The 25,198-nt window shown below is 47.6% G+C and overlaps 2 protein-coding genes across 2 annotated transcripts in view; both read right to left on the bottom strand.

Annotated features, from left to right (window-relative positions):
• TMEM219 (transmembrane protein 219) overlaps positions 1–9,058 on the bottom strand; it is a 140,859-nt gene extending 131,801 nt beyond the window's left edge. Inside the window, exon 1 of the mRNA XM_056863103.1 lies at positions 9,048–9,058. The gene's annotated coding sequence lies outside the window, so the exon portion shown is untranslated. The remainder of the gene's footprint in view (positions 1–9,047) is intronic.
• DOC2A (double C2 domain alpha) lies at positions 1,389–23,484 on the bottom strand. Its single transcript, XM_056863096.1, has 11 exons — positions 23,378–23,484; positions 19,219–19,472; positions 13,214–13,293; positions 10,465–10,539; positions 9,217–9,326; positions 8,992–9,118; positions 5,810–5,869; positions 4,064–4,221; positions 3,047–3,128; positions 2,621–2,717; positions 1,389–1,605 (listed from the first exon to the last, which is right to left on the bottom strand). The coding sequence occupies exons 2-11, from the start codon at positions 19,448–19,450 to the stop codon at positions 1,466–1,468; spliced, it is 1,161 nt and encodes a 386-aa protein (XP_056719074.1). The 5' UTR covers positions 19,451–19,472; positions 23,378–23,484; the 3' UTR covers positions 1,389–1,465.
• Positions 23,485–25,198: the final 1,714 nt, after the last annotated feature.

Genomic DNA, 25,198 nt, shown 5'->3' with positions numbered 1-25,198 from the left:
CCCTCTTTACCCCGCTGAACAGCAGGAAGGACCGGCCCTGGGCTGGCTGTCAACGCATGATGGATGCCCACCGGGGAACCACAGCCAGTGTCGGTTCCCTGAGCAACGTCCACTGTTTGTCCCCATATATTTAGACATACCGCTCCCTTTCAGACAGAGCAGCATTTACCAGGATAAATTCTGAGCTGTCTGTGGGGAAAAAAGCATCAATCAGTCCTCATCTGGAAGCATCTGTCCTAGACAACACAAAACTGGCAGCTGCTGTGCTCCTGATAGAAGGCGAAGCAAAAAATACAGAAAGCGCCTCATTCACAGCACAATATTCCCCCCTACCCTCTGTTTTTAAAACTGCTAGGTGGGAGGGGAGATGAAGCTTGCTTGCCTGTCCAGAACTGGTGGGAAAGGAGTCTTGCTGAGAGACCTTTTTTTCTTGAAAAGTTAACAAGAGAGTGGCGAAGTCTGATTCCATGACTCTGTTGTGTTATTTGGAAGGAGCGTGCCAGAAGGAAGCCCTTTCAGTTTTCCCGAAAGGAAGGCCAAAAGGCTACAGATCATCTTTGAAATTGTTCAAGGATACTAATTGCATATGTCACTCCAAGTAATGTAAGCAGGGATAGGAACTGATACAGCAAGAAGGAAATAACAGGACGTGTTGGACTAGGAAAAATTCGGTCCTGGGATATGCCTTTCAAGGGATTTCATTTTCACGGGTGTTTAGAAAACACATGCTCTGTATCCCTGACCACAGGCCAGCAAATAGCCTGTCCCTTGAAATTCATGCCAAAACTTGGCATAAAAGAAACGAGGAGTGATTAAAGAGATATAGTCAGCTGGGGAGTAGTAGTAGAAGAAGAGTTGCTTTTTATATGTCGACTTTCTCTACCATTTAAGGAAGAATCAAACCAGCTTACAATCGCCTTCCCTTCCCCTCCCCACAACAGACACCTTGTGAGGTAGGTGGGGCTGAGAGAGCTGTGACTAGCTCAAGGTCACCCAACTGGCTTCATGTGGAGGAATGGGGAAACAAATCTAGTTCACCAGATTAGCGTCCGCAGCTCACATGGAGGAGTGGGGAATCGAACCCAGTTCCCCAGATCAGAGTTCACAGAGGCAACTTTGAAAGAAAGGTATACTTTTTTTGGGGGGGGGCTGTTCATTGATATAACCATTTTTTTGTACCAGTGGCCATCCTGATTTCACTTATCGGGCTCCACCTGTACTCCCTTGGCTCTCCTGGGCTGCCCCTCCCACTGCCTCAAGACACCTAACCAGAAGAGGGGACGGCCTCCATTTGAGCCCCTCCCCAGAGCATAATATAAGTGGACATCGACGACAAGTAAACTGTGAAAAAACGTGCAAACGTCCTCGTGCAGAGGAGGGGCCTCTGGTGCGGTGCCCCTCCCTTTTTTTTCAGCAGGCAGGCAAGGTGGGAGGATGCGGTTCCGTAGGCAGTCCAGGTGGCATCTCAGGGGCCGAAAGCGGACGATTCTGGGAGTTCGTTGGTGAGCGTGTGCCAGTGCTCGAGGCGATGGTTGGGGGTCTGAAGGAGTGAGAGCCAGTGCTGTCGGCATTCGCCAGGGGCCCCCAGCCCCAGGGTCACCCCTCCTGCAAGGAAGGACGGAAGAGGATCTTATGGCTCTTTGAAGCAAACAATGCCTTCTCTTTCCCTGTAGCAAAGGGACCACTGAAAGATGAGGGCGGCTAGATTTGAGTCCAGTCCAACCTTAGAGATAGGGTTGCCAGGTCCCTCTTCGCCACCGGTGGGAGGTTTTTGGGGCGGAACCTGAGGAGGGCGGGGTTTGGGGAGGGGAGGTGCTTCAATGCCATAGAGTCCAATTGCCGGCGTGGACATTTTCTCCAGGTGAACCGATCTCTACCGGCTGGAGATCAGTTGGAATACCAGGATATCTCCAGCTGCCACCTGGAGGTTGGCAACCCTACTTAGAGACCAACAAGATTTTCAGGGTATGAGCTTCCAGGAGTCGAAGCTCCCTTTGTCAGATCTGATGGATGGGAGACTTCCTTGCTGTGATAAAACCAGTGTGGGTACTATGGCTCCCCACCCCTCCAAAAAATCTTGGGAACTGTAATTTGGCGAGGAGGTTGTGAATTCTACATCGGAGACAGCACACTGCCAAATTGTGGAACTTTAAAAAATTCATTATATCTTTCCCACCTTGTTTCTATTATGGATTGGGTTGCCAATCTCCAGGTAACTAGCTGGAGATCTCCTGCTATTACAACTGATCTCCAGCCGATAGAGATCAGTTCACCTGGAGAATATGGCAATTGGACTCTATGGCACTGAAGTCCCTCCGCTCCCCAAACCTCGCCCTCCTTAGGCTCCACCCCAAAAACCTCCTGCCGGTGGTGAAGAGGGACCTGGCAACCCTAATTATGGATTCCTAGGTTTTCTCTCATTCATGCACTGATGAGGCCCAGAGCATTTTCAGCTAAGTTGCTATATCATGTCCCTCCCCCCCGTCCTGGGACCCAGTTCCCTGGAGAAAATAGGGACGCTTAAACCAGTTTTAAGTCTGTGCTGAGATATGCATACAGTTCTAGGTGTCTCACAGACACCAGGTAAACACCTCCCCCCAAAAGCTATACTTTTTCTTACCAATGAAGTCGTTGGATTTTCCAATGTCGTAATCCCAAACAGTTATCTCCAGAGATTTCTGACCAAGATCTGAGTGCTCGATCTCGTAGAAAAAATCCTGGGGGGGGGGGGAAGGGGGCAGAAGAGAGCTAGCATTAGAAACCAGGATTTCCGACTCCACACCTCTCCCATTCATATGACCCTTTCTGTTTATTTTGTATGTTTTCGTGTTACTTAATGTTCTGCCCATTTCCATTGCTGGTGTTGCTCATCTGTTTGTTTTATGCCGTTTACATAATAGCAACATTGAACAATGCATTTATTTAAACAGGAAATGTTCCGCAGTGAGGAAATAGATAATAAAGACTCAGGGGGCTGGATTTGCACGCTGCACCAGCAGGGGTGAGAAACTAGGCAGCCTCCCTCCAAAGCCTGTCCTTCATTCACCTCATTATATTCCGGGTTCAGCGTCTTCTTCTTCACAGTTGTTTTGTGCTTTGACTTCTTCTCTTCATCTGGCTTGAGATACCTGCCAAGAAACGGAGAATGAGTCCGTCTGTCTAGACTGTCTGTCTCCCTCTTTCCCAAAGAGAGATCGAGGTGACCAACCAACCTGATAAGTCTATGCACAGACACTTAAGTGCCACCGTAAAACATAACAGAGCATTATGAAACTCAAAAGGGCTAAATACACAGAGAATGTAGAAGACAAATACACCTGCTGCTGGACTTCTTCAGAGAATGAATCCTCATTGTAAAGACAACCACCCTAAAAGCCTTCCTAAACAGCAAACTGAGGTTGTGTTTTGTTGTGAATGCTTGCAGGATACCTAGGGTTGCGAGGTCCCTCTTCGCCACCGGCGGGAGTTTTTTTGGGGTGGAGTCTGAGGAGGGCGGGGTTTGGGGAGGGGAGGGACTTCAATGCCATAGAGTCCAATTGCCAAAGCAGCGATTTTCTCCAGGTGAACTGATCTCTATCGGCTGGAGATCAGTTGAAATAGCAGGAGATCTCCAGCTAACACCTGGGGGTTGGCAACCCTAATGAATAGACATGGTGTTTCCAGAGACCAGACAACATATTCAAACTATAAGAACAAGTAATCAATGAATAAAAGAACACACATGCATATGGACTGAGCAAGGGAACAAAGAAAAGGTGAAAACATGCAGTCCTCTTTCCCTACACTAGCTTCTTCCTAATGATGTTAATATAGGGCAGGTAGATCTCCATCTAGTACCTGGAGGCTGGCAACCCTAAGGATAGCCCTGAAGCGATCCTCTCAAAAAGTGTTTCCAAACTCATGCTTTAGGAATGACAAACTAGCCACGCGCTCTCTTCACCCCCAGTTCCTCCCCTCTCCAATGTGAATTCCTCTTGCCTCTCCTCTGGTTAACCACTGTTCATGGCAAGTGATGTCAATCAACGGCTGCCCCCACCCCTCTGTTCATGCATGAATTCCTCACGTTTTTACGTAGGGGTCGGAGTAGCCGCACACGTCCATCGCAGCTAAGTGGGCGCAGCGGAGAATAGACACTAGTAGCCCGTGGCGTTCGGAGATGTACATGAGGGCAAGTAGGATGCGGCCCCTTTCCTCCAGGGCCCAGCCGGCCGGGGGCTCTAACTGCACACCAAGGAAGAGGAGAGACTGTTGGGTGTTTTTGCATGGAATGCCTGCCCTCCAAAAGAATCCTCGCATCCCGAAAAATCAGAGTTGGCCTTGGCATTCATTCCAGGGAAAATGTCGGCGGCTCTTCATTCTGCTTCACGTTCTTGAGCTCCTGAGTCAGGCAGGCGCTCTTCATGCCTCCAGTTTGGCCTTTTCAGGCGTCAACCGGGCTTCTTTCACCCACCCACTCTCATTCGCACAGTCCTGTCAGACAGCTGTTCCATCCGGCTTCCTAATTGCTGACTGGTTCCCTGGCCTCTGGTCTCTTCGCTTCCCCAGAGCCTCTCCGCCGATTTCACCCCCTGAAACTTCAACCTTGGAACCTGTTTCTGATTGGAAGAACAACTATGCTTTTATTGTTCTTACGTCTTTGCATTGTGCCCCTGTTCTTAATTGTTTTAATGATCTGCGGTTTGGGGTGGAGGGGTGTAAAAAGGTAAAGGTCCCCTGTGCAAGCACTGGGTCATTCCTGACCCACAGGGTGATGTCCCATCCTGACGTTTTCTAGGCAGACTTTGTTTACGGGGTGGTTTGCCAGTGCCTTCCCCAGTCATCTTCCCTTTACCCCCAGCAAGCTGGGTACTTATTTCACCGACCTCAGAAGGATGGAAGGCTGAGTCCACCTTGAGCTGGCTACCGGAAACCGACTTCCGTCGGGATCAAACTCAGATCGTGAGCAGAGCTTTTGACTGCAGCACTGCAGCTTACCACTCTACGCCACAGGGCTCCTTATGGAGGGGTGTATGTGGTTGTAATGGCTATAAAATGTGATTTTAGTATCTACTTTTTAATTCATTATCTGCCTTGGTGGCCTTCCTGAGGACAGAAAGGTGGGACGGAAATTTTGTAAAATAGATAAATAATTTGGAAGGCCCTGAAATGTGAGGTGTTTCTGGGTTTTTTTTTAAAACCAAGATTGATCATAGACTAAATGCCTTTCCCCCCTATGAAGAACCAAAACCAACATTTGAGATTTGGGGTAAGGACTTGCCGGTCAAAAAGGGTATATAGCATCCTGGCACTTTAAGCCATAGGTTTTCTCTTTTATAAAATTAATCAATGGTACCCAATAAATGATTTTGTGAAAAAAAATAAATGGTTATTGTGGAACCTAACTGGTTCCTAGAAACATTTCTGCTGTTAATTGGGCTATTCTATCAGATATGAACACATGAAGCTGCCTTATACTGAATCAGACCCTTGGTCCATCAAAGTCAGGATTGTCTACTCAGACCGGCAGCGGCTCTCCAGGGTCTCAGGCAGAGGTCTTTCACATCATCTACTTGCCTAGTCCCTTTGACTGGGATTGAACCTGGGACCTTCTGCATACCAAGCAGATGCTCTACCGCTGAGCTATGGCCCTTCCCCATATCAAACCTAACTCCATATACCCCAGCCTGTTGTGTTTTTTCTTCAGATGGGATATTGCTTTTAACTCCCACCCTTCCCTTCGGATACATACGAGTGAAAGTCAGGTTATATAATTATACATTAACAGTTACATAATCCTTTAATGGGGAGTGGGAGGAAGAAAAGCTCTCACCTCTCTCAGGTAGCAGGAAATTCCACGCAGAGCAGCCGTCATGGAGGAGGGAGAGGCCAGCTGTTGGGAAGCAGGAATTTAGCCAACATTAGCAACTTATTTGGAGGAGGCACAAGACAGTGTGTGTGTGTGTGTGTGTGTGAGAAAGACAGAGAATCTGGGAGAGACAGAACTGAGGAGAAAAGAATTCTTTCCTGAGCTGTCAAAGCATACACCCCCCCCCAAAAAAAAACATGGAGATGTGAAGGCATGATGGATGTACATCCTGAATATTGTTGTCCCGTTGCATGTGTGGGAAAGAATTACGTGTCAAGGTAACCTAAATTAATCTGCAACGAGAAAAGATGGATTGCATGACCAGGATAAATTCTGCAAAAAAAAAAAGCACATTTCCTTTAAAAAACAACAACTGCACACAAAAAATCAGATTACCATTCGCCCCTGTCCCAGTTGTATCAGATTTTATCAGTTGGATCTCTTCCCCCGCCCCTACAATTGCCAACAAATTGTAGTTGAGTAGCACAAAATAATCATTGACACGAAATAGGATTGTGGGTTTGCTATCTATCTCTGTAGTTTGGCCGAAAGCCACTCTAAGGATCTTAATGTTCGCTAATAGATGTGGATATTTCCTTAGTAAGGGGCTGACTGTTGGGAGATGGTTCCTGGAGAGCTCTGGCTGAAATCTGAAGAACGCTTTCCTGGGAGTAAGACCCACTGAATAAAATAGGACTTACTTCCGAGTTAGACTTGCTGTCAAGGATTAGTCCCCTATTCTTGAAAGAGAAGGTGACACCTCCCCATTGAAGGAAGAGGGGCCGATGTGTATGTGTTTAAGAGAAAAGAGGGGCCGATGTGCATGTGTTTAAGAGAAACAACATTTTGGAGCTGAAGGGGCTGTGGCTCAGTTTGTAGAGCCTCTGCTTGGTATGCAGAAGGTCCCAGGTTCAATCCCGGGCATCTCCAGTTAAAGGGACCAGGCAAGCAGGTGATGTAAAAGACCTTTGCCTGAGACCCTGGAGAGCTTCTGCCAGTCTGAGTAGACAATGCTGACTTTGGTGGACCAAGGGTCTGATTCAGTATAAGGCAGCTTCATGTGTGTTTAGGGGAGGGGCTGTAGTTCAGTGGCAGAGCATCTGCTTGGCATGCAGAAGGCCCCAGGTTCAATCCCCGGCATCTCCAGTTAAAGGGATGAGGTGATGTGAAAGACCTCTGCCTGAGATGCTGGAGAGCCGCTGCTGGTCAGAGTAGACAATACTGACTTTGATGGACCGAGGGTCTGATTCAGTATAAGGCAGCTTCATATGCAGCAGATTGAGTTGGGACAGAGAGAAGGAAGCAGGCGAGAGAACTTCTGTGAACTGATTGAAGGTGACACACCTGAGTGACGGTGCAGGATCTCTCTCTCTCTTTCCCTGTCTCTCTCTCTCTCTGCATCTGATGTGGGACAGTAGATGCTCTGCCTTGTAGGAGCGTCTGCTTTTATATGTGTCAAGAAAGCAAATATTACAAGGCTGTGGTTACGTTGTCCCCCGTGTCCTCTCACCCACAAGGAATCAGCTAGATAGTGTCATTCCTGGATCTTTTCAGGGAAGAGGGAACAATCAGGGTTTTTCTGGGGGGAGGCAGAACCTAAGGAGGGCGAGGTTTGAGGAGGGGAGGGACTTCAATGCCATAGAGTCCAATTGGCAAAGCGGCCATTTTCTCCAGGGGAACTAATCTCTATCGGCTGGAGATCAGTTGTAATAGCAGTAGAGCTCCAGCTATAGGGTTGCCAACCTCCAGGTACTAGCTGGAGATCTCCTGCTAATTCAACTGATCTCCAGCTGATAGAGATCGGTTCACCTGGACAAAAAAGGACGCTTTAGCAATTGGACTCTATGGCATTGAAGTCCCTCCTCTCCCCAAACCCCGCCCTCCTCAGGCTCCGCCCCAAAAATCTCCCGCCGGTGGCGAAGAGGGACCTGGCAACCCCATCCAGCTAGTACCTGGAGGTTGGGAACCCTAGATAAGGACTTGCTGGTCAAAAGGTTATAGCATTCTGGCACTTTAAGCCACAGGTTTTCTCTTTTATAAAAATTAATCAATGGTACCCAGTAAATGATTTTGTAAAAAAGTACACACATGAACGCATGAAGCCGCCTTATACTGAATCAGACCATCAATGTCAATCAAAGTCAGTATTGTCTACTCAGACTGGCAGTGGCTCTCCTGGGTCTCAGGCAGGGGTCTTTCACATCACTTACTTGCCTGGTCCCTTTAACTGGAGATGCCAGGGATTGAACCTGGGACCTTCTGCATGCCAAGCAGATGCTCTACCACTGAGCGAAAATGGTTTATGTGGGATCTAATGGGTTCCTAGAAATATGTCACCCTGGGAGCTCACAAAGCTAGGTAAGTCATATGATATTATGTTTGAGTTGGGAGTGTCTGTGTGTGAGGGGAGCCCAGAGGGAAACTCTGGCTGGGGAACTACAGTGGTTCTCTGCAACCCAGGCTAAAATGTTGCTGCCTGCGAGCCTCTTCACTCAACACCCCGGCCGACGGCTGACCTGCTAGACCACAGAATATCTGCAAACATTGTGCTTGTGTAGGAGGAAGACTCTATAATGGAGTGCTGTAGCCAGGAAAGCAGATCAGTTGGTCTGAGAGGGGACATATCTTGCATGGGGTCTGTGGAGAGGAGGGGGCTGCATTCTGTTAGGGAGAATGGGGAGAGAAGGCCAAGCTGGTTGGGCAAGAAGAAGAAGAGTTGGTTTTTATATGCCAACGTTCTCCACCACTGAAGGGAGAATCAAACCGGCTTACAATCGCCTTCCCTTCCCCTCCCCACAGTAGACACCCTGTGAGAGAGGTGGGGCTGAGAGAGCTGTGACTAGCCCAAGGTCACCCAGCTGGCTTCATGTGGAGGAGTGGGGAAACCGACCCGGTTCTCCAGGTTAGAGTCCGCCGCACATGTGGAGGAGTGGGGAATCAAACCCGGTTCTCCAGATTAGACTCCACTGCTCGAACCACCACTCTTAACCACTAGACCACGATGGCAACCAAGGAGACAGAGGGGCCAAGGAGGTGGGAGGCAGGGCCCTGAATTTAAGACCCTTCGCTGTAGTCCCTTAGAGTTCATGACTGACTTTGGATTGTGGGGGTATAATATAACCCCTCTCCTTATGTAGGACACTCACTGGTTGTTGCCGTTCCAAACACAGGTTGAAGTGTCTCTTCTGGCCGGGCCGGAGGCGTCTTAAGGGCACCCGGGTCTCTCCGATGAACTCATTGTGGGTCAGTTTATCCTCGTCACAGACAGAGATTCTGGGAGTGAGAGACAGAGAGAAGGATGAAGGGGTGCTGCGGTCAAGGGATCACTGCAGTGGAGGGGGCTGACATTTTCGGCTGGGTGGGTTGCTCACCGCAGAGTTTTCCGGGCCATATCCTCAGCTGTTATCCCATTGTATGTTAGAGCCTCGTTCCACACAGGGTTGAGGGTGTTGTGCTGGGTTCGTGTTTTCAGCTTGTTGGCCTGGAGGGGAAGAGGAGGGGTGGGTGAAATTGGAACAGGGCATCTGTATATCCCGGTGAATGCACAGGTTCTGCCTCTTGTTTTCAGGGCTGAGGCTGGGGATCAGGAAGCTATGCCATGGGATATGCACGCATTGGCTGCTAAATGACTTTCCAGCTTCAGCTCCACTCTTTCTAGGTAAGTACCCTGCCCAAGGATTTCCTGAAAGTAGGGTTGCCAACCTCCAGGTACTAGCTGGAGATCTCCTCCTCCTCACAACTGATCTCCTGCTGATAGAGATCAGTTCATCTGGAGAAAACGGCCGCTTTGGCAGTTGGACTCTATGGCATTGAAGTCCCAAACCCTGCCCTCCTCAGGCTCCGCCTCCAAATCTCCAGGAATGTCCCAACCCAGAGCCAGCAAACCTAACCAGACTGGTTTACTTGTCCACCTTCTGCACTGTTCCTCCCCACCCAGGCCCTCCCTCCCTCCCTCCCTCCCTTCCTTCCTTCTTTCTTTCTTTCTTTTAGAATTGGAAGGTACCACCAGGGTCATCTAGTCCAGCCCCCTGCACAATGCAGGAATTTCACAACTACCTGCCCCCCCACACCCCCAGTGACCCCTACTCCATGCCCAGAAGATGGCCAAGATTCCCTCCCTCTCATAAACTGCCTAAGTTAACAGAATCAAAAGGCGAGCAGGTGTATTGGATCAAAAGCAGAGGCTAGATGGCTATCTGTCAGCAATGCTGACAGGTGGCCATCTAGCCTCTGCTTTTGATCCGATACACCTTCTCGCCCTGTCTGATTTCTCCTCCAGACTTAGGTCTCTTGGCTTTTGGCAGTCAGGAGAGTACAATCTCCTTTTCATCAGCTCCAGTGGGGTCATCAGTCAGCCCTTGGAAAAACCCTGAATCACGACTGCTTATAGGATTCTTATTACCAAGAAGACGAGCAACGTTATTTGTTCCCCAGGACGGTGGGTGCCCCATACCCAGTCCTCTCTGATTGGGAAACACAGCCCTATTTGTGTTCTATGGGGATGTAGACCTATGCTGACAGGCCCGGCCTCCCCGAGGAGGAGTTGTCGAATGTTCCATTCTCGTGTTGGATTGTGTTAGGCTCAGAGACCGAGAAGCAATAGGGAAGGGGCATATTACCTTGCAGGCCCCTGGCAAGATGTGGAGTTTCACGTAGGGGTCAGCCAGACCATTAAAATCCATCGGCTTCAGCCCCTGAGAAGAGGAAAACACAGCAATCATTTCCTTTCCCTCCAAACTATGCATTTTTCTCCCTGGTGCGCTTCATTAAAACCCTAATCACATTCCACACCTTCCCTGGTGTACATTTTCCCCCCCACTTGTGACTCTTTGTCTGAAGGACATTACAAATCTCTTACACAGAGGTAGGGATCAGCATGAAAAACATGTGTGAATTAGAATGTCTTGAGAGACTTGCTAGCAATGTGTGTGTGAGATGTGACTGTGCATTTCAGTGAGGGGTTGCCTCTCAAATGGGATTTTTGTAATGCAGGAAACGATCCTGAGCATATGCCTCAATTTCCCTGATTTACTAAGGACAGTCTCTCTATTTTCTATTGCCTCTCCCTTGAAAATCACTGTTGCTATAATTTGCCTTTAGAGAATGCCTTGTTCCTTTCTAGTCAGAGTTGTTAGAGTTGTCGTTCTTCAACTCCTTCCCTAAAGTCTTGAGAAGTTCAGTTTCTGAGGGACGAACATGGCTACCCCAAGTAGAACACTCTACTTAGCACTGGCTGAACCAAGACAATGTCTTACTGCCTCTCACCTTGCTGGCAAGTCACACCTAGAGCCATAAACTGGGGGAGATTAAAGCAACCGAAGGAAAACTCTTCCTTTGGGACAGGCAGGGACAATAAAGTCATCCTTAGAGGGAAGGGGAAACAACAGAGGCTATTTAAACTCAAGTCCTGAGGAAGAAACTTGTTTAGCTTCCAGCTCCTTGGATGAACACAAGCTATGATGGACTAACCTTTTACTTAGGGACCTCATCTTGTTCATGCAGCAAGGGACTATGGGGAGAAGCCCCCACCAAGAGATCTATGCTCACAATGAACTTTAAACTACCACAACTTCAATCAAAGCTACCTGTCCTATATTAACATCATTTAGGAAGCAGCTAGTGTAGGGAAAGAGGACTGCGTGTTTTTACCTTTTCTTTGTTCCCTTGCTCAGTCCAATGCGTGTGTGTTCTTTTATTCATTGATTACTTGTTCTTAAATTTTGAATCTGTTAAGTCTGGTCTCTGGAAACACTGTAATTCATTCTTGCTATCTAGAGTGTGGCAATGGGGGAGGGTCAGCAGATCAGCTGGCTATCCCTAGAGCATGATAGCGTTAGTAGACCCCCCCCCCCAGTTGCTTGTAAGAGTAGTGGGAGGCACGGCAACTAGGTGGAGTCTTTAAATGGCAATGCAAGTGCAGAGTGCTAGACATACAATTCCATTTAGCAGGAGATACTCTCAGAGTCTTTTGTGGCAATGGGTGCCCAGTTGTTTTTTGCACCCCTGGAGAGCAAGTGGAAGGAACATCACTGTCATATATACTTGCAATGGCCATGAGCTTTTTTTTCTGAACACCCAGGGGCCACCCAGAAGTACCAGGGAATGGCTTGCAAGCCTGTTCCTTCACTGCCATTCGAGGGCATCTCCTCCATAAATTTGTCTTATCTCCTTTCAATGTCAATGAAAGCAGCGGCCATCCTGTGGCAGTGAGTTCCACCAGCTAATTACTCTTGGAGTGAAAAAGTGATTCCTTTTATCTGTTCCGAGTCTATTGCCCATCATTAGGTGCCAGTGCCCTGAAAACAGAGGAGACCCTTTGGAAATTATGATATGGTTTAGTGGAATGTGATCTTTTATGCAACCATCTTGCCCCTAAACAGTCTCTGGAAGGAAGCCCTCTTCAGTAACTCTTCCAAAAGTACCTTTATACTGTTTGCCTTTGATTGGGATACAAGTCATACATCACTCCAAGCAAAAATAAATTATTCCGAATCCTGGAACTGTTTGTGCTATGCTCTTTAATGCTGGTCCTCTTGGGATGTTCGGAACGGCTGCCAAAACATCTAGCTAGATTGGAATAATTGCAGAATTGCCGGGGGTGGGGGGGACGGGGACACACACTTCCAGCACTTAACCACCCCCCCCCCAAAAAAAACCAGAGCCCTGAAACCTTCATGTAAACAGACCTGACATAGTTTGTGGGGCAGCCCCAGAGGGCCACCTACAAGTTGGGCTGATCGGGTCACCTAGGAAGTGCAAGAAAGAGCAAGGAGGTTATGGGGAGTGGTGCCTCCTATGGAGGGCCAAGCCTCACTTTTGCTGTGGTATTGAGCTGCCGCATTGTTTCCCTGGCTCCCCCCCCCTCTGTTGCCGTGGCAACCCCAGATGCCTGCGGATACCCGGTTGCCTGGCGCTTCGCCGAGGTGCTTGAAGATGCTGCAAGCCCACCAGCTGGGAAGGAAGAAGGGGTTTGTGTTGGTTGGCATGTACGTGAGGGTAGGGGTTGTGCAAACATAGACAGCTGAAGGCTATGTGGGGGAACATGAGAGTGGAGAGCCCTTTGAGTGAGCCTATCTGTGTCTCAGGGACTTGCCACCCCCCCACACACACACACACAAAGGACAGAAGAAAGGGATGGGCTGGATGCAGAAGAGAAGCAGACTGAAATGAGCAGCGCCGGTTCCATAATGAGTTTTTCCCATCCCTGTGTGGCCTCTTTTTATTAAATCATGTCCCTTTACTGGTGCGAGCCGCACACGCGACGCTAAAAAAAAGTCCGCTGGTCTGGCTGATAAAAAAGCATCGCTGGTGCTGGGACGGTCTGTCTGTGTGTTTAGGGTGCTTTTCGGGACCGAGGGATGCTATTACCTTGGCCCGTAGGATGGTGCAGTTGAGAGTGCAGCCCTCAGGATCATAAAGGACGTCAAATTCCAGAGTCCCCAGGGAGGCTAGAAAGAGGCCAGGTTACCCAGCAGAATGAAGAAAAGGAATCAACATGTCAGTCGGTGGCATTAGTTCCCGTCCCCCCCGCCGCCCCCCTCTCTCTCGTTATATTATTTTTTCTCGGCTGACAACTCTGACTGCATTCATCTGCCTACACACAGGCCTGTGCCTTTTTTTAATCTGTCTTTTTTAGTTATTTGACACTACATAGACATTACCTGCCACCCATTGATATATACACAGGGCAGTGTGGTCTGTGCTTAAACAAAATAAAAATTCTGTCCTCCAGTACAAGTGGACTATATTTGGTGATGTGTGTGTGTGTTAAGTGCCGTCAAGTCGCTTCCGACTCATGGCGACCCTATGAATGAAAGTCCTCCAAAATGTCCTATCTTTGACAGCCTTGCTCAGATCTTGCAAATTGAAGGCTGTGGCTTCCTTTATTGAGTCAATCCATCTCTTGTTGGGTCTTCCTCTTTTCCTGCTGCCCTCAACTTTTCCTACCATGACTGTCTTCTCCAGTGACTTCAATATTTGGTGATAGGAGATCTGAATTCAGTGACCTGTATGCATTTTCTAATTATAGGCCCATAGGCTTATATGGCATAGCTTGTTTTGCTTTTACTAGGTTATGGGACAGAGACGAATACTGCACCCCACACTGACTACTAGAAATCCTGCTAAACTCCCCTCTGACTTTGGAGATTTCAGCAGGCGTTATTCATATGCCTCTGCTTCTTGTCTTTATGGCCCTGCGGGATAGAAACTAGGTGCTTTTTTATTTGTTTCCTTTCTTAATGGAAACTCTGGATGCTGAATTCGGTGTCAGAACCCCAGTTCTCAAGTTCTCCACTGGAGGTTCTGCATCTGTTTATTAGGGATGTGCAGTTTTCTTTCATACTATTTTTGTTGTGGTTCCAACACCTTCATTCATTTTAATTGTATTCATTATTACGCACATTTGGTTTAATTATTAAATTCGTTTCATTTCTGCTGGTTTCTACAGGAAGCATTTTGGGCTGTAACTTCTTCCCTTTGGACGATGATTTCAAGGCTTCTGCCCCCATCCAAATTTCACATAATAGACAAGTACCCAGTTTTATTATAGCTAATGAAAGGCCAACCATAGGGAAATGAATGGCGGTTATCAGCCCATTGTTATTCCTTTTGGTTTTTGTAATGGCAAGAAATATAACAAGTAGAGCATCTTTAGTTGGCTTTTCTTTGATTGGGCAATGAATACATATATCTACTATCTATCATTGCAGAACCAGAAGTGTTCAGGCTGTCTTCAATTCCCAAAATACAGACCCTCCCCAGTGCCTTCCAGATTAACTTTGCATAGGGTTGCCAGCCTCCAGGTACTAGCTGGAGATCTCCTGCTATTACAACTGATATCCAACCAATAGAGATCAATTCACCTGGAGAAAATAGCTGCTTTGGCAATTGGACTCTATGGCATGGAAGTCCCTCCCCTCCCCAAACCCTGCCTTCCTCAGGCTCCACCCCTAAAACCTCCCGTCGGTTGCCAAGAGCCTGCATGGAACCGGTATCCTTCTGCAAGCCTGATGTAGAGTTGCAGTTACCTAATGGTGAGGATAAGACATTCTATACTCAGCACATGCTCAAAGCATTCATTCATATGTTCTATGGCAGAACCTTGGCTAGGGTTTGCCAGCTCCAGGTTGGGAAGTCCCTAAATATTTTGGTGAGGGCAGGGTTTGGGGAGCCACCCTCCAATAGGGTTGCCAGCTTTGGGTTGGAAAATCCATGGCGATTTGGGAAGGGGAGCCCGGGAACGGCCAGATTTCGGAAGTAGAGGGACCACGGTGGGGTACAAAGCCCACCCTCCAAAGCTGCCATTTTCTCCAGGGGGAAACTGATCTCTTTAGTCTGGAGATCAATTGTAATTCCAGCAGATCTCCAGGCCCCACCTGGAGGATGGCAACCCTATCCTCCAAAGCAGCCATGTTCTCCAGAGGAAATTATCTCTGTTATCTGGAGATCAGCTGTAATTCCTGACCTTCAGGCCTCACCTGGAGGTTGGCAACCCTAGCCCTGGCATGGCAAATAGGTTCTGGGGCTCAGTTTTATAAACTCTGATAGGCCTATCAACACGAGCATCAATCTATAATCCTATTTCAGCCCATCTACGGGTGCTTTATCTGTCTGCATCTCCTTCTCTCTGGTTTCTGAACTGCTCTCTGACCATCCACATAAACCACCTGTCCACCTGTAGAGACATGATCTATTGGTCTGTCTAGCCCTACCCATTCATCCATCCCGCCCTCTGCCTCTCTCCATCAGTCCTTGTCTCCCTCCCTCTGCCTGTCTCTCCTCCCGTCCATTCATCTACCTCTTTCCTTCGTTCATTCCTTCTTCCCCCCTCCTTTCTGTGGCTCCGTGTATCTATGAGTTTTGAGAGCGAGTGAGGGGGTTAGGAATGTGGGTCCCTCGCAACAGGCTGTTGTGTTGGTGAGGGTGTGAGTTTGTGTGGGTTTGTTTCTGTTAGAGAGGCTGAGTGAGCATTTGTATGTGTGACTTTGTCCCCAGAAGTGTGTGTTCCTGTATTTACGTGAGTGAGTTTCTCTCTCTCACTCACTGAATTGTTTGAGTAAAATCCTTTTGTATGATTCCAGGGGTGTTTCTTGGGGATCCCTCCTGTGTTGTGCGTGGGGAATGGTGCATCTTCATGTGTTTGGCGCATACTTGGGTACTGATAAACTGTGTTAAGTATAGGTGTCGTGATTTTTCTCTGCGGGGATCAAGCAGAAGCGGCCAAACTGACCTTCCGTTAGTCTGTTTGACAGTCTGTGGACAAGATTCTGGTTTGTGTGAAAACCTCTCGGTGCGTAAGGGTTGAGCGCAAAAGTTGTAAAGCCCCAGCTGTGTTTTGTCTGTGCTTCTGGGGGTGGGTTGCTGTGCGTGGTTGTTTGTTTCTGTATCTTGGATTAAGTATACACCCCTTGGTGTATTGACGGGGATGCAAACGGGGGGGGGGGATCGCAGCGCACAGTGTGGTGGTAATGTAAGGATGCTGGTGCATTGCATAGCAGGGTTTGTGGGTCCTGTCACAGCTGACTTTGCCTGCGTGTGAACCAGTGGAGAAGAAGAACTATTTGTGAGGGGCAGCTGGTATGTGTGAGTGCACGGCCGCATGCATCTGAGAGAGGAAAGTGCACATCTGGTTGAGAGAGGCTTTATATGTGCTGGTAACAAAGGGTCTTGCAGCCCGATCCAATGCATGTTTTCTTGGAAGTAAGTCTCACTGTGTTAAGAACATTAGAAAAGCCACGCTGGATTGGACCAAGGCCCATCAAGTCCAGCAGTCTGTTCACACAGTGGCCAACCAGGGGCCTCTAGGAAGCCTACAAGCAAGAAGACTGCAGCAACATCCTGCCTGTTTTTCACAGCACCTAAAATAATAGGCATGCTCCTCTGATACTGGAGAGAATGTCTGCATCATAACTACTATTCATTTTTACTAGTAGCCATGGATAGCCCTCTCCTCCATGAACATGTCCACTTCCCTCTAAAAGCCTTTCAAGTTGGCAGCCGTCACCACATCCTGGGTCAGGGAATTCCACTCTCTCCATAACATGCAGTTTTTATAGACCTTTATCATACCTCCCCTTAAATACCTTCTTTCCAAGCTAAACAGCCCTAAGCGTTTTAACCGCTCCTCATAGGACAGTTGCCGTAGCCTCCTGTTCAACGGGCTTTGTGAAAAAGGGGGAGGGAAGGAGCTTTGGTGCAGACTGGAGAGACCGTGCGCGATATCTGTTTGCGAGCTTCTCCACACGATGAGGCGACTCTCTCTGGTAGTGCAGCCCTAAGCAGAGATACACCTTTCTAAGTCCACTCAAGTCAATGGGCTTAAAAGGGTGTAACTCGGCTTAGGATGGCGCGATAGCGAGACAGTTCTTCTGTGAGTGTATGTGTGAGAGAACTGGGAAGGTTGCAAGACCCAATGAGCTCGTATTTCAACACAACTGCAGCATAAAGCATTAAACAAAAAGATCTGGGGGCCCAGAGCTAGGGTTGCCAACCTCCAGGTACTGATGATGGGTAATACATTTGGGTAATACATTGATTGCACTTGCTATTTTTGCTTGTTTACTTTTGCCTACTACTGTTTATTTGATCAACACTCATTACAGTAGAGTGAGTTATTTGTATAGATAACCTCCAGGTACTAGCTGGAGATCTCCTTCTATTACAATTGATCTCCACCTGATAGAGATCAGTTCACCTGGAGGAAATGGCTGCTTTGGCAATTGGACTCCGTGGCATTGAAGTCCCTCCCCTCCCTAAACCCCGCCCTCCTCAGGCTCCGCCCCAGAAACCTACCTCCGGTGGTGAAGAGGGATCTGGCAACCCTACCCAGAGTGCAAGAGAGAGTGCTTGTGAGACAGTGTGCATGTATATAAAATAGAGCATGTGTGTCTGGGTATACATCTCTATATGCAGGGCAAGGAGTGTTTCTGGTGTAGGGTTGCCAACCTCCTGCTTTTACAACTGATCTCCAGCCAATAAGAGATCAGTTCCCCTGGAGAAAATAGCCGCTTTGGCAATTGGACTCTATGGCGTTGAAGCCCCTCCCCTCCTCAGGATCCACCCCAAAAATCTCCAGGTATTTCCCAACCCGGAGCTGGCAACCCTATTCTGGAGTGAGTCTGTGACGTTTGAGTGTGAGGGAAGAAATGTGTTTGTATGTTTTGGGATGCGTGTCTATGTTTGTGTGGATGAGAGAGGATGTAAGACTACGGGTATGGACACAACATACAGGATTCTTTGTTGTTTTGTTTCCGTGGTCTTCTGCGTCTCAACCTTGAGTAACAAAGTCCATATATACAAAGATGTACATGAAAGGAAACCTGCTGTGGAGAGACAATGAGCGTTTGAGTGTGAGGGAAGAAATGTGTTTGTGTGTGTATGTTTTGGGATGTATGTCTCTGTGTTGTGCGTATGAGAGTGGATGTAAAACTTGGATTTAAATATAGATGGGATCCCACTGTGAGGCTCTAGCATTTCATAGAACTTTTGAAACCAGCAACTGGATTCCTAATATTTATTAACACCAAAGCAATCCCTGGGGGCAGGTTGCCTAGGGTTGCCAGGTCCCTCTTTACCACTGGTAAGAGCTTTTTGGGGTGGAGCCTGAGGAGGGCAGAGTTTGGGGAGGGGAGGGGCTTCAATGCCATAGAGTCCAACTGCCAAAGCAGCCAATTTCTCCAGGGGAACGGATCTCTATCGGCTGGAGATCAGTTGTAACAGCAGGAGATCTCCAGCTAGTACCTGGAGGTTGACAACCCTAGTACTGACACAACATACATGATTCTTTTTGTTGTGTTTTCATGGTCTTCTGTGTCTCAATCTTGCGTAACAAAGTCCACATACACAAAGATTTTACTTTTATGACGGTTTATGTAACTCTTGCCCTGACCTGGATGGCCCAGGCTAGCCTGATCTCGTCAGATCTCGGAAGCTAAGCAGGGTCAGCCCTGGTTAGCGTTTGGATGGGAGACCACCAAGGAAGTCCAGGGTTGCTGTGCAGAGGAAGGCACTGGCAAACACCTCTGTTAGTCTCTTGCCATGAAAACCCCAAAAAGGGGTCGCCATAAGTCGGCTGCGACTTGACAGCACTTTACACACACACACATGTAACTCTTAGTGTGGAATGTTGATTGTATTTTATATAAGCGATGGTTCAAGACAGTGTTTTATATATGTGCTGGTCTACGACCATAACCACAATAAACAAACACATATACAAAGATGTACATGAAAGGAAACCTGATCTGTGGAGAGACAATCTGCTTGTGTGAAAATGTGTGGTGTAGATAAGTGAACCCCCATTGAACCAATAGAAAATTTGGCCAGAGCATCCGGGTCCCCTTCGCCACACATGGGGTAGAGATAACACTCACTGTTCTCATCCGAGTCGTCTCCGTCACCTGCTTCTCCCTCTCCGGTTCCGGGAGATACATTAGCTGCCCCTGGACCCCTCATTCTGTCCCTGGTGGACAGTACTCCCTCCAGCCCAGGGTGTGGGAAATAAGCGGAGATCTGGGCAATGGGTCGGATTGGTCCTGGGGATACGTCGATGGCCATGTGTTCCCGGATAGGGACTGGCGCACGTTCTCCCCGGCGGACCGTCATCAGAAGGGCAGGGGGGTCAGTTCTGGAAGATGAAAAAGAGGGATTTCTTGTGATTCATTGTCCCCCCCCCCTTCTCAGTTGTAGGCTGATCTCATGCTTTGACTGCAAAATGCTCAACCTTTGGCCTCCCCACCTCCAAATCTTAACAAATAGAAACCCCAGTGTTCCTTAGAACTTAATGCTTGCGAGTTCCTAGCAGATATTTCTTAGTTGGCAGAAAATGTGTACTTCTATTGGAAATTGTCCACCCTGTTCAATTGAACTATCTATCTATCTATCTATCTATCTATCTATCTATCTATCTATCTATCTATCTATCTATCTATCTATCTATCTATCTATCTATCTTATCTATCTATCTCCCTTGATTCAGAAAATATTGTTTATTTCTAGTGGTAACATGAAAAAATCTTGGGCAGAAGGGTCTATTTTGGTGGGAGACATAAAGTCAGGTCTTTTGGTTGACAATTTCATATATACTTTTGGCAGAAAATCTTATCCAGATTGCAAAATATATACTGTAATTGCTTTGGCAGAACAACTGATCTTTTTCTTGTGGAAAATGTCCCACCTTTTGATAGCACTATATTGATATAGGAATGGTCTGCTGGGGCAAATATTCCACTTCATAAAAAACACTGGCCTCTACTGATGTTATCCACCAGCACTGAGAAAATAGGCAGATAAAATGGTTGCTGAGACATATTGTCCAAATGGTTAGAAACACGTCTGAGAGTTCACATTTCACATTCATGCTTTGCAGTGGCATCCATAGCTCAGTGGTCACACTTCATATGCACAAGTTTCCAGATTCAGTCCTGGCATCTCCAGTTATCAGGGAAAGACTGATGCCTGAGATATTGGTGAGATGTTTCCAGGTAGAGTAGCCATCTACAGGGCCTGATAAACCAATGATCTGACTCGAATTTATGAGGCACTGTCACACATTCATACATCTGGCATGTGAAATTGTTCATTTGTGTCTCTCTGTTGGTGAGCAGCATAATGTCTGAAGAGGAGTCCTGCATCCGTGAATACACAGGGCCACTCTGGTGGTGGCTCCATGTGGTATGGGGATGTCCTCATCAGCAGAATCCCTTACAGAACTGGTATGTGCAAACTCTCTCATCTTCTTCCAGCATGGTGTAGTGGTTAAAGCAGTGGACTCTAATCTGGAGAACCGGATTTAACCCCCCACGCCTCCACATAAGCGGCAGACTCTAATCTGGTGAACCAGGTTTGTTTCCCCCCCCTCCAAATGCAGCCTGCTGGGTGACTTTGGGCTAGTCACAGTTCTCTCAGAACTCTCTCAGCCCCACCTACCTCACAAGATATCTGTTGTGAGGAGAGGAACGGAAGGGGATTGTAAGCCAGTTTGAGACTCCTTTTGGTAGAGAAAATTGGGGTAAAAAAACCAACTCCTCCTCCTCCTCTTCCTCCTTCTTCTTCTGTGTTTCATCCACAGAGGGGAGGGTGATACTACATAGGGTGGCCAACTCTGCGTTGGGAAATTCCTGGAGGTTTGGGGGCAGGGCCTAAGAAGGGCAGAGTTTGGAGAGGAGAGGGAGGTCACCAGGGATATTGACGCCATAGAATCCACACTCTGAAGCTGCCTTTTTCTCCAGGGAAATTGATTTCTGTACTCTGAAGATCAGTTATAATTCTGGGAGGACTCCAGCCTCCCACCTGGAGACTGGCAACCCTTTGCTACTTGGGCATTGAGTCCTTTGGGGCCCTGGCACATACCCTTCCTTGCCACCTTCTGGAACTTCATACAATGGGCATATTCTCTGATCTTGTGACCATCAATATTATGCCAATAAAGGTTATCTGATTCTGATTCAATGGGCATATGCTATAAAGCCACTATTGGTCACAGCTATTCAGACTATTGCATAGACCCTTATCTTCCCGTCACACGTGACAGGTGTTCATGAGTTGTTACGCGAATCAGCTCTGAGAGACACAAAGGTTTGCAGTGGGAACCATTTTCTCTCTTCTTCCCTATGCTCTTAAGTAAAGAAACTTTGCCCCATTAAGCCATTTTTATAGAATGGTTAGATCAGGCCTAGGAGCCCCAGTTGCCACAGATGAAAATGTTGGTTTGCTCGCAAAGAGACATATTGGGAGCAAGCGGAGCCCTGTGGTGATGCCAGCATGTTAGTGGCTTGCCTCAGTTTCTGATCTCCACATTACAGGGTACATGCAGGGTTGCCAGCCTCCAGGTGGCAGCTGGAGATCTCCCGCCATTACAACAGACCTCCAGGTGACAGAGATCAGTTTACCTGGAGAAAATGGCTGTTTTGGAAGGTGGACTCTATGGCATTATACATCACTGAAGTCCCTCTCCTCCCCAAACCCTGCCCTCCACAGGCTCCACCCCCAAAATCTCCAGGTATTTCCCAACCCTGAGCTGGCAGCCCTAGCTACATGGCTCAGGTCTAAAGCTGCCACCCTGCATCTTGTATAACAGTAGGGTTGCCAGGTCCCACTTCACCACCAGCAGGAGGTTTTTGGGATGGAGCCTAAGGAGGGTGGGGGTTTGGGGAGGGGAGGGACTTCAATGCCATAGAGGCCAATTGCCAAAGCGACCATTTTCTCCAGGGGAACTGATCTCTATCGGCTGGAGATCAGTTGTAATAGCAGGAGATCTCCAGCTAGTACCTGGGGGTTGGCAACCCTATGTAACAGTCACATGTGAGCTTTTATGGTGAATTTCTCCTGATATCCCATTGCTCTGCTGGGAAAACAACAGATCTTTCCGTTGCACCTACCCAGGTGAAACAGAAAATTTGGCTTATTCTTTCTCTTTGCTGTCTTTTTTAAAACCTGTTTTTCCCATGAATTTGTAGCAGGTCAAAAGTTATAGACTATGACACAATGGGAAAAAATGATTCCATTTTCAAAAATCATAACTGACATTCACAGGTGCTAAAATCCCCAAGTGACTTAAATGACAAAAAAACCCTTCGATGTGTTAGTTATTAGTAATGATAGTAACATTAAATTAAGTGTTAACAAATCGATTAAATGTTCATATGGAACATCAATGGGCCAGATAACAAGATTCCTAACTCTACACATGCAGAATTCATTTGCTACGCTGGTTTTTTGGGGGAGGCAAGTGGGGAGGGCAGGGGGAGAAAATTATAATTGAATAAGGCGTTTAATTGCCGGGATCGAATGACATTTTTATTTGACAGTTTCTTTAATGCCCAGCCATCCTGAGAGGGTTATTTTTAATTAATTAGAACTCGGTTATTTAAAAGATATTAATAGAATGAGTTTGCTAAATTGAGTTGTCTCCCCTCCTTTCTCTCTCCTTTTTTTGAAGTCTGTGGGAAGGTGTTTTTTTTCTTTTTGTAATGTTATTTCCGTGGGTCCGTTTTCAAAGGATTTTCACCCCCTACCCAGATCTGCCTGAGATCATATAATTCACCTCCCAGCATCTACCCCACACATCTGAATAAATGTGAATAATCTCCCACAATTTCTTAACACCTGTTTGTTCCCCACCCAACTTCTCCCCCTAGATATCCCAATTCTGAGAAACTGATCCCATCATTACCGTACACCTGCCAAATACATCTTTTAGTGCCTCCTCCTCATCATTTCAGAGGCAAACCTGAATTCCCCCTTGTTATTTCCTTGCCTTTACTCCAAAAGCAGCCCCACATCCCAATAACCATATTTCACATTCCTGCCCCCAAATTGCCCCCAGGCTTTCCCCACACACATCAAGTCTCCCAACTCCCCCTCTTCTTCCGAAACTCTGCCAGAAACTGCCCCCCACACATTTCCCCTCACTCCTCCCAACTTATTCCCCACATATTTCCATGCTCCCCAAAGTCTCTGAGGTTCATGCCCACGGTTGCCATGCTTGCCCCCCTGGGAGCCCAGCTCTCTCCCACCCACCCCTCATCATACCTGAGCTCTGCTCCTGTCAACAGGTAACGTTGGGGAGGGGGATGGCACAGCGAATGAGAGACCGTCGATTGGGGGATCCCACAGACTTCGAGAGACAGAGAGAGACAGAGAGAGCCAGAGAGCGAGGAGGGGGGGTTGTTGCAGGCAGGGAGGTGGAGACAATAGAGAAAGAGGGGAAAGGGAGGCGGAGGGTGCAGAGAAGCGCGATCTGATATGCAACACAGAGATTAGATTAGATTGAGATAGATAGCAAAGCCCGGCTGGAGCATCCCTGCGAGCGCACGTTGTACTCGCATTTGCACTTCAGGGAGAGGAGGGACCACCTGATACTGCAGTCGATAGCATCAGGTTTAAGAAAGGGGATGAGATCTGGTCCGCAGTATCAGACCAGAGATCTGTAGCTCATCTTTAGCTCCCTTTCTCTCTATGGAGAGAGCAAACGGAGGGGACAAAGAGAGAAAAGCGACAAATCTTTTTGAGAACTTTGAGCCCTTTCGGTCCCTGAGTCTCAGAGGGGGTAGGTGGGTGGCCATGCATTGTTAAAATGGGGGGGGGAGTATAAATATATATATAAATTAATAATAATTGCACAATAACATAAGAACATAAAAAAGCCGTGCTGGATCAGACTAAGGTCCATCAAGTCCAGCAGCCTGTTCACACAGCGGCTAACCAGGTGCCTCTAGGAAGACCACAAACAAGACGACTGCAGCAGCATTATCCTGCCTGTGTTCCACAGCCCCTCATATAATAGGCATGCTCCTCTAATACTGTAGCAAATAGGTATGCATCATGACTAGTATTCATTTTGACTAGTAGCCATGGATGGCCCAATCCTCCATGAACTCCCCTCTTAAAGCCTTCCAAGTTGGCACATCCTGGGGCAGGGAGTTCCGCAATTTAACTATGCGTTGTGTGAAGAAATACTTCCTTTTATCTGTTTTGAATCTCTCATCCTCCAGCTTCAGCAGATGACTCCGCGTTCTAGTATTATGAGAGGGAGAAAAGCTTCTCCCTGTCCACTCTCTCCATACCATGCACAATTTTATAGACCTCTATCATTTTATAGACCTCTATCATATCTCCACCTCTATCATATCTCCATTCAATGAAATGAATGAATCTCACTAACAATGCAGTTTAAAAAGGAGGGATGAACTATAGATAGGGGGAAAGGTCTCTTGTGGTAACAGGTGAGGTTAGAGTTGATAGTGTGTGTGTGTGTGTGTGTGTAGTGAATGAATAGGAGAGGGAGAAAAGAATTTTCTATAGTATAGAGACAGGATTTTAAAAAAACAAAAAACCAGCAACCTGAAAGAGACTTTCTTGGAGGAAGTGTTAAAAGGAAAAAGGTGTACTAGAGGTGGTTCAGAACAATACAAAGATGACGGAATAAGAATGGGGTGGGGAAGAAAGAAAGAAAAATGATGAGAAAATATCGCTTAAAGATTCTGGGACTCCAGTTTGGTTGATAAGAACACCAGCCGGTCTGAAAACTCGCCTCTGCCCCTAAACCCATGGTGTGTGGGGCCTTCATGGGAACCCAGTTCGTTTCATACAGGCGTTGAATCCTGGTTTTGAAAACGCGGCAGAAGATTGACCCCTGGCCCTGGGTAGGAGGCCGGGAGGTTGTGTGAACAGCACCAGGGGCAAGATTAAACAGATGCACCCAAAGGAGGATTTTATAATCGCGTGCACGAGGAGTTCCCAAGCAAGAGGACAGCTCCAAGTGTTTGATGCTAGGCTACTGCCTCTCAGGCCTGACCCAAGGCTCTTCCCCAGGGGCAACACCACAATCCGCTTTGTCGTAGTCTTCACGCC

This window comes from Euleptes europaea, chromosome 18 (genome assembly GCF_029931775.1).
Source record: "Euleptes europaea isolate rEulEur1 chromosome 18, rEulEur1.hap1, whole genome shotgun sequence".
NCBI lineage: Eukaryota > Metazoa > Chordata > Lepidosauria > Squamata > Sphaerodactylidae > Euleptes > Euleptes europaea.
Note: the sequence above shows the minus strand (reverse complement) of the source record. Positions and strands in the feature narration are given on the sequence as shown.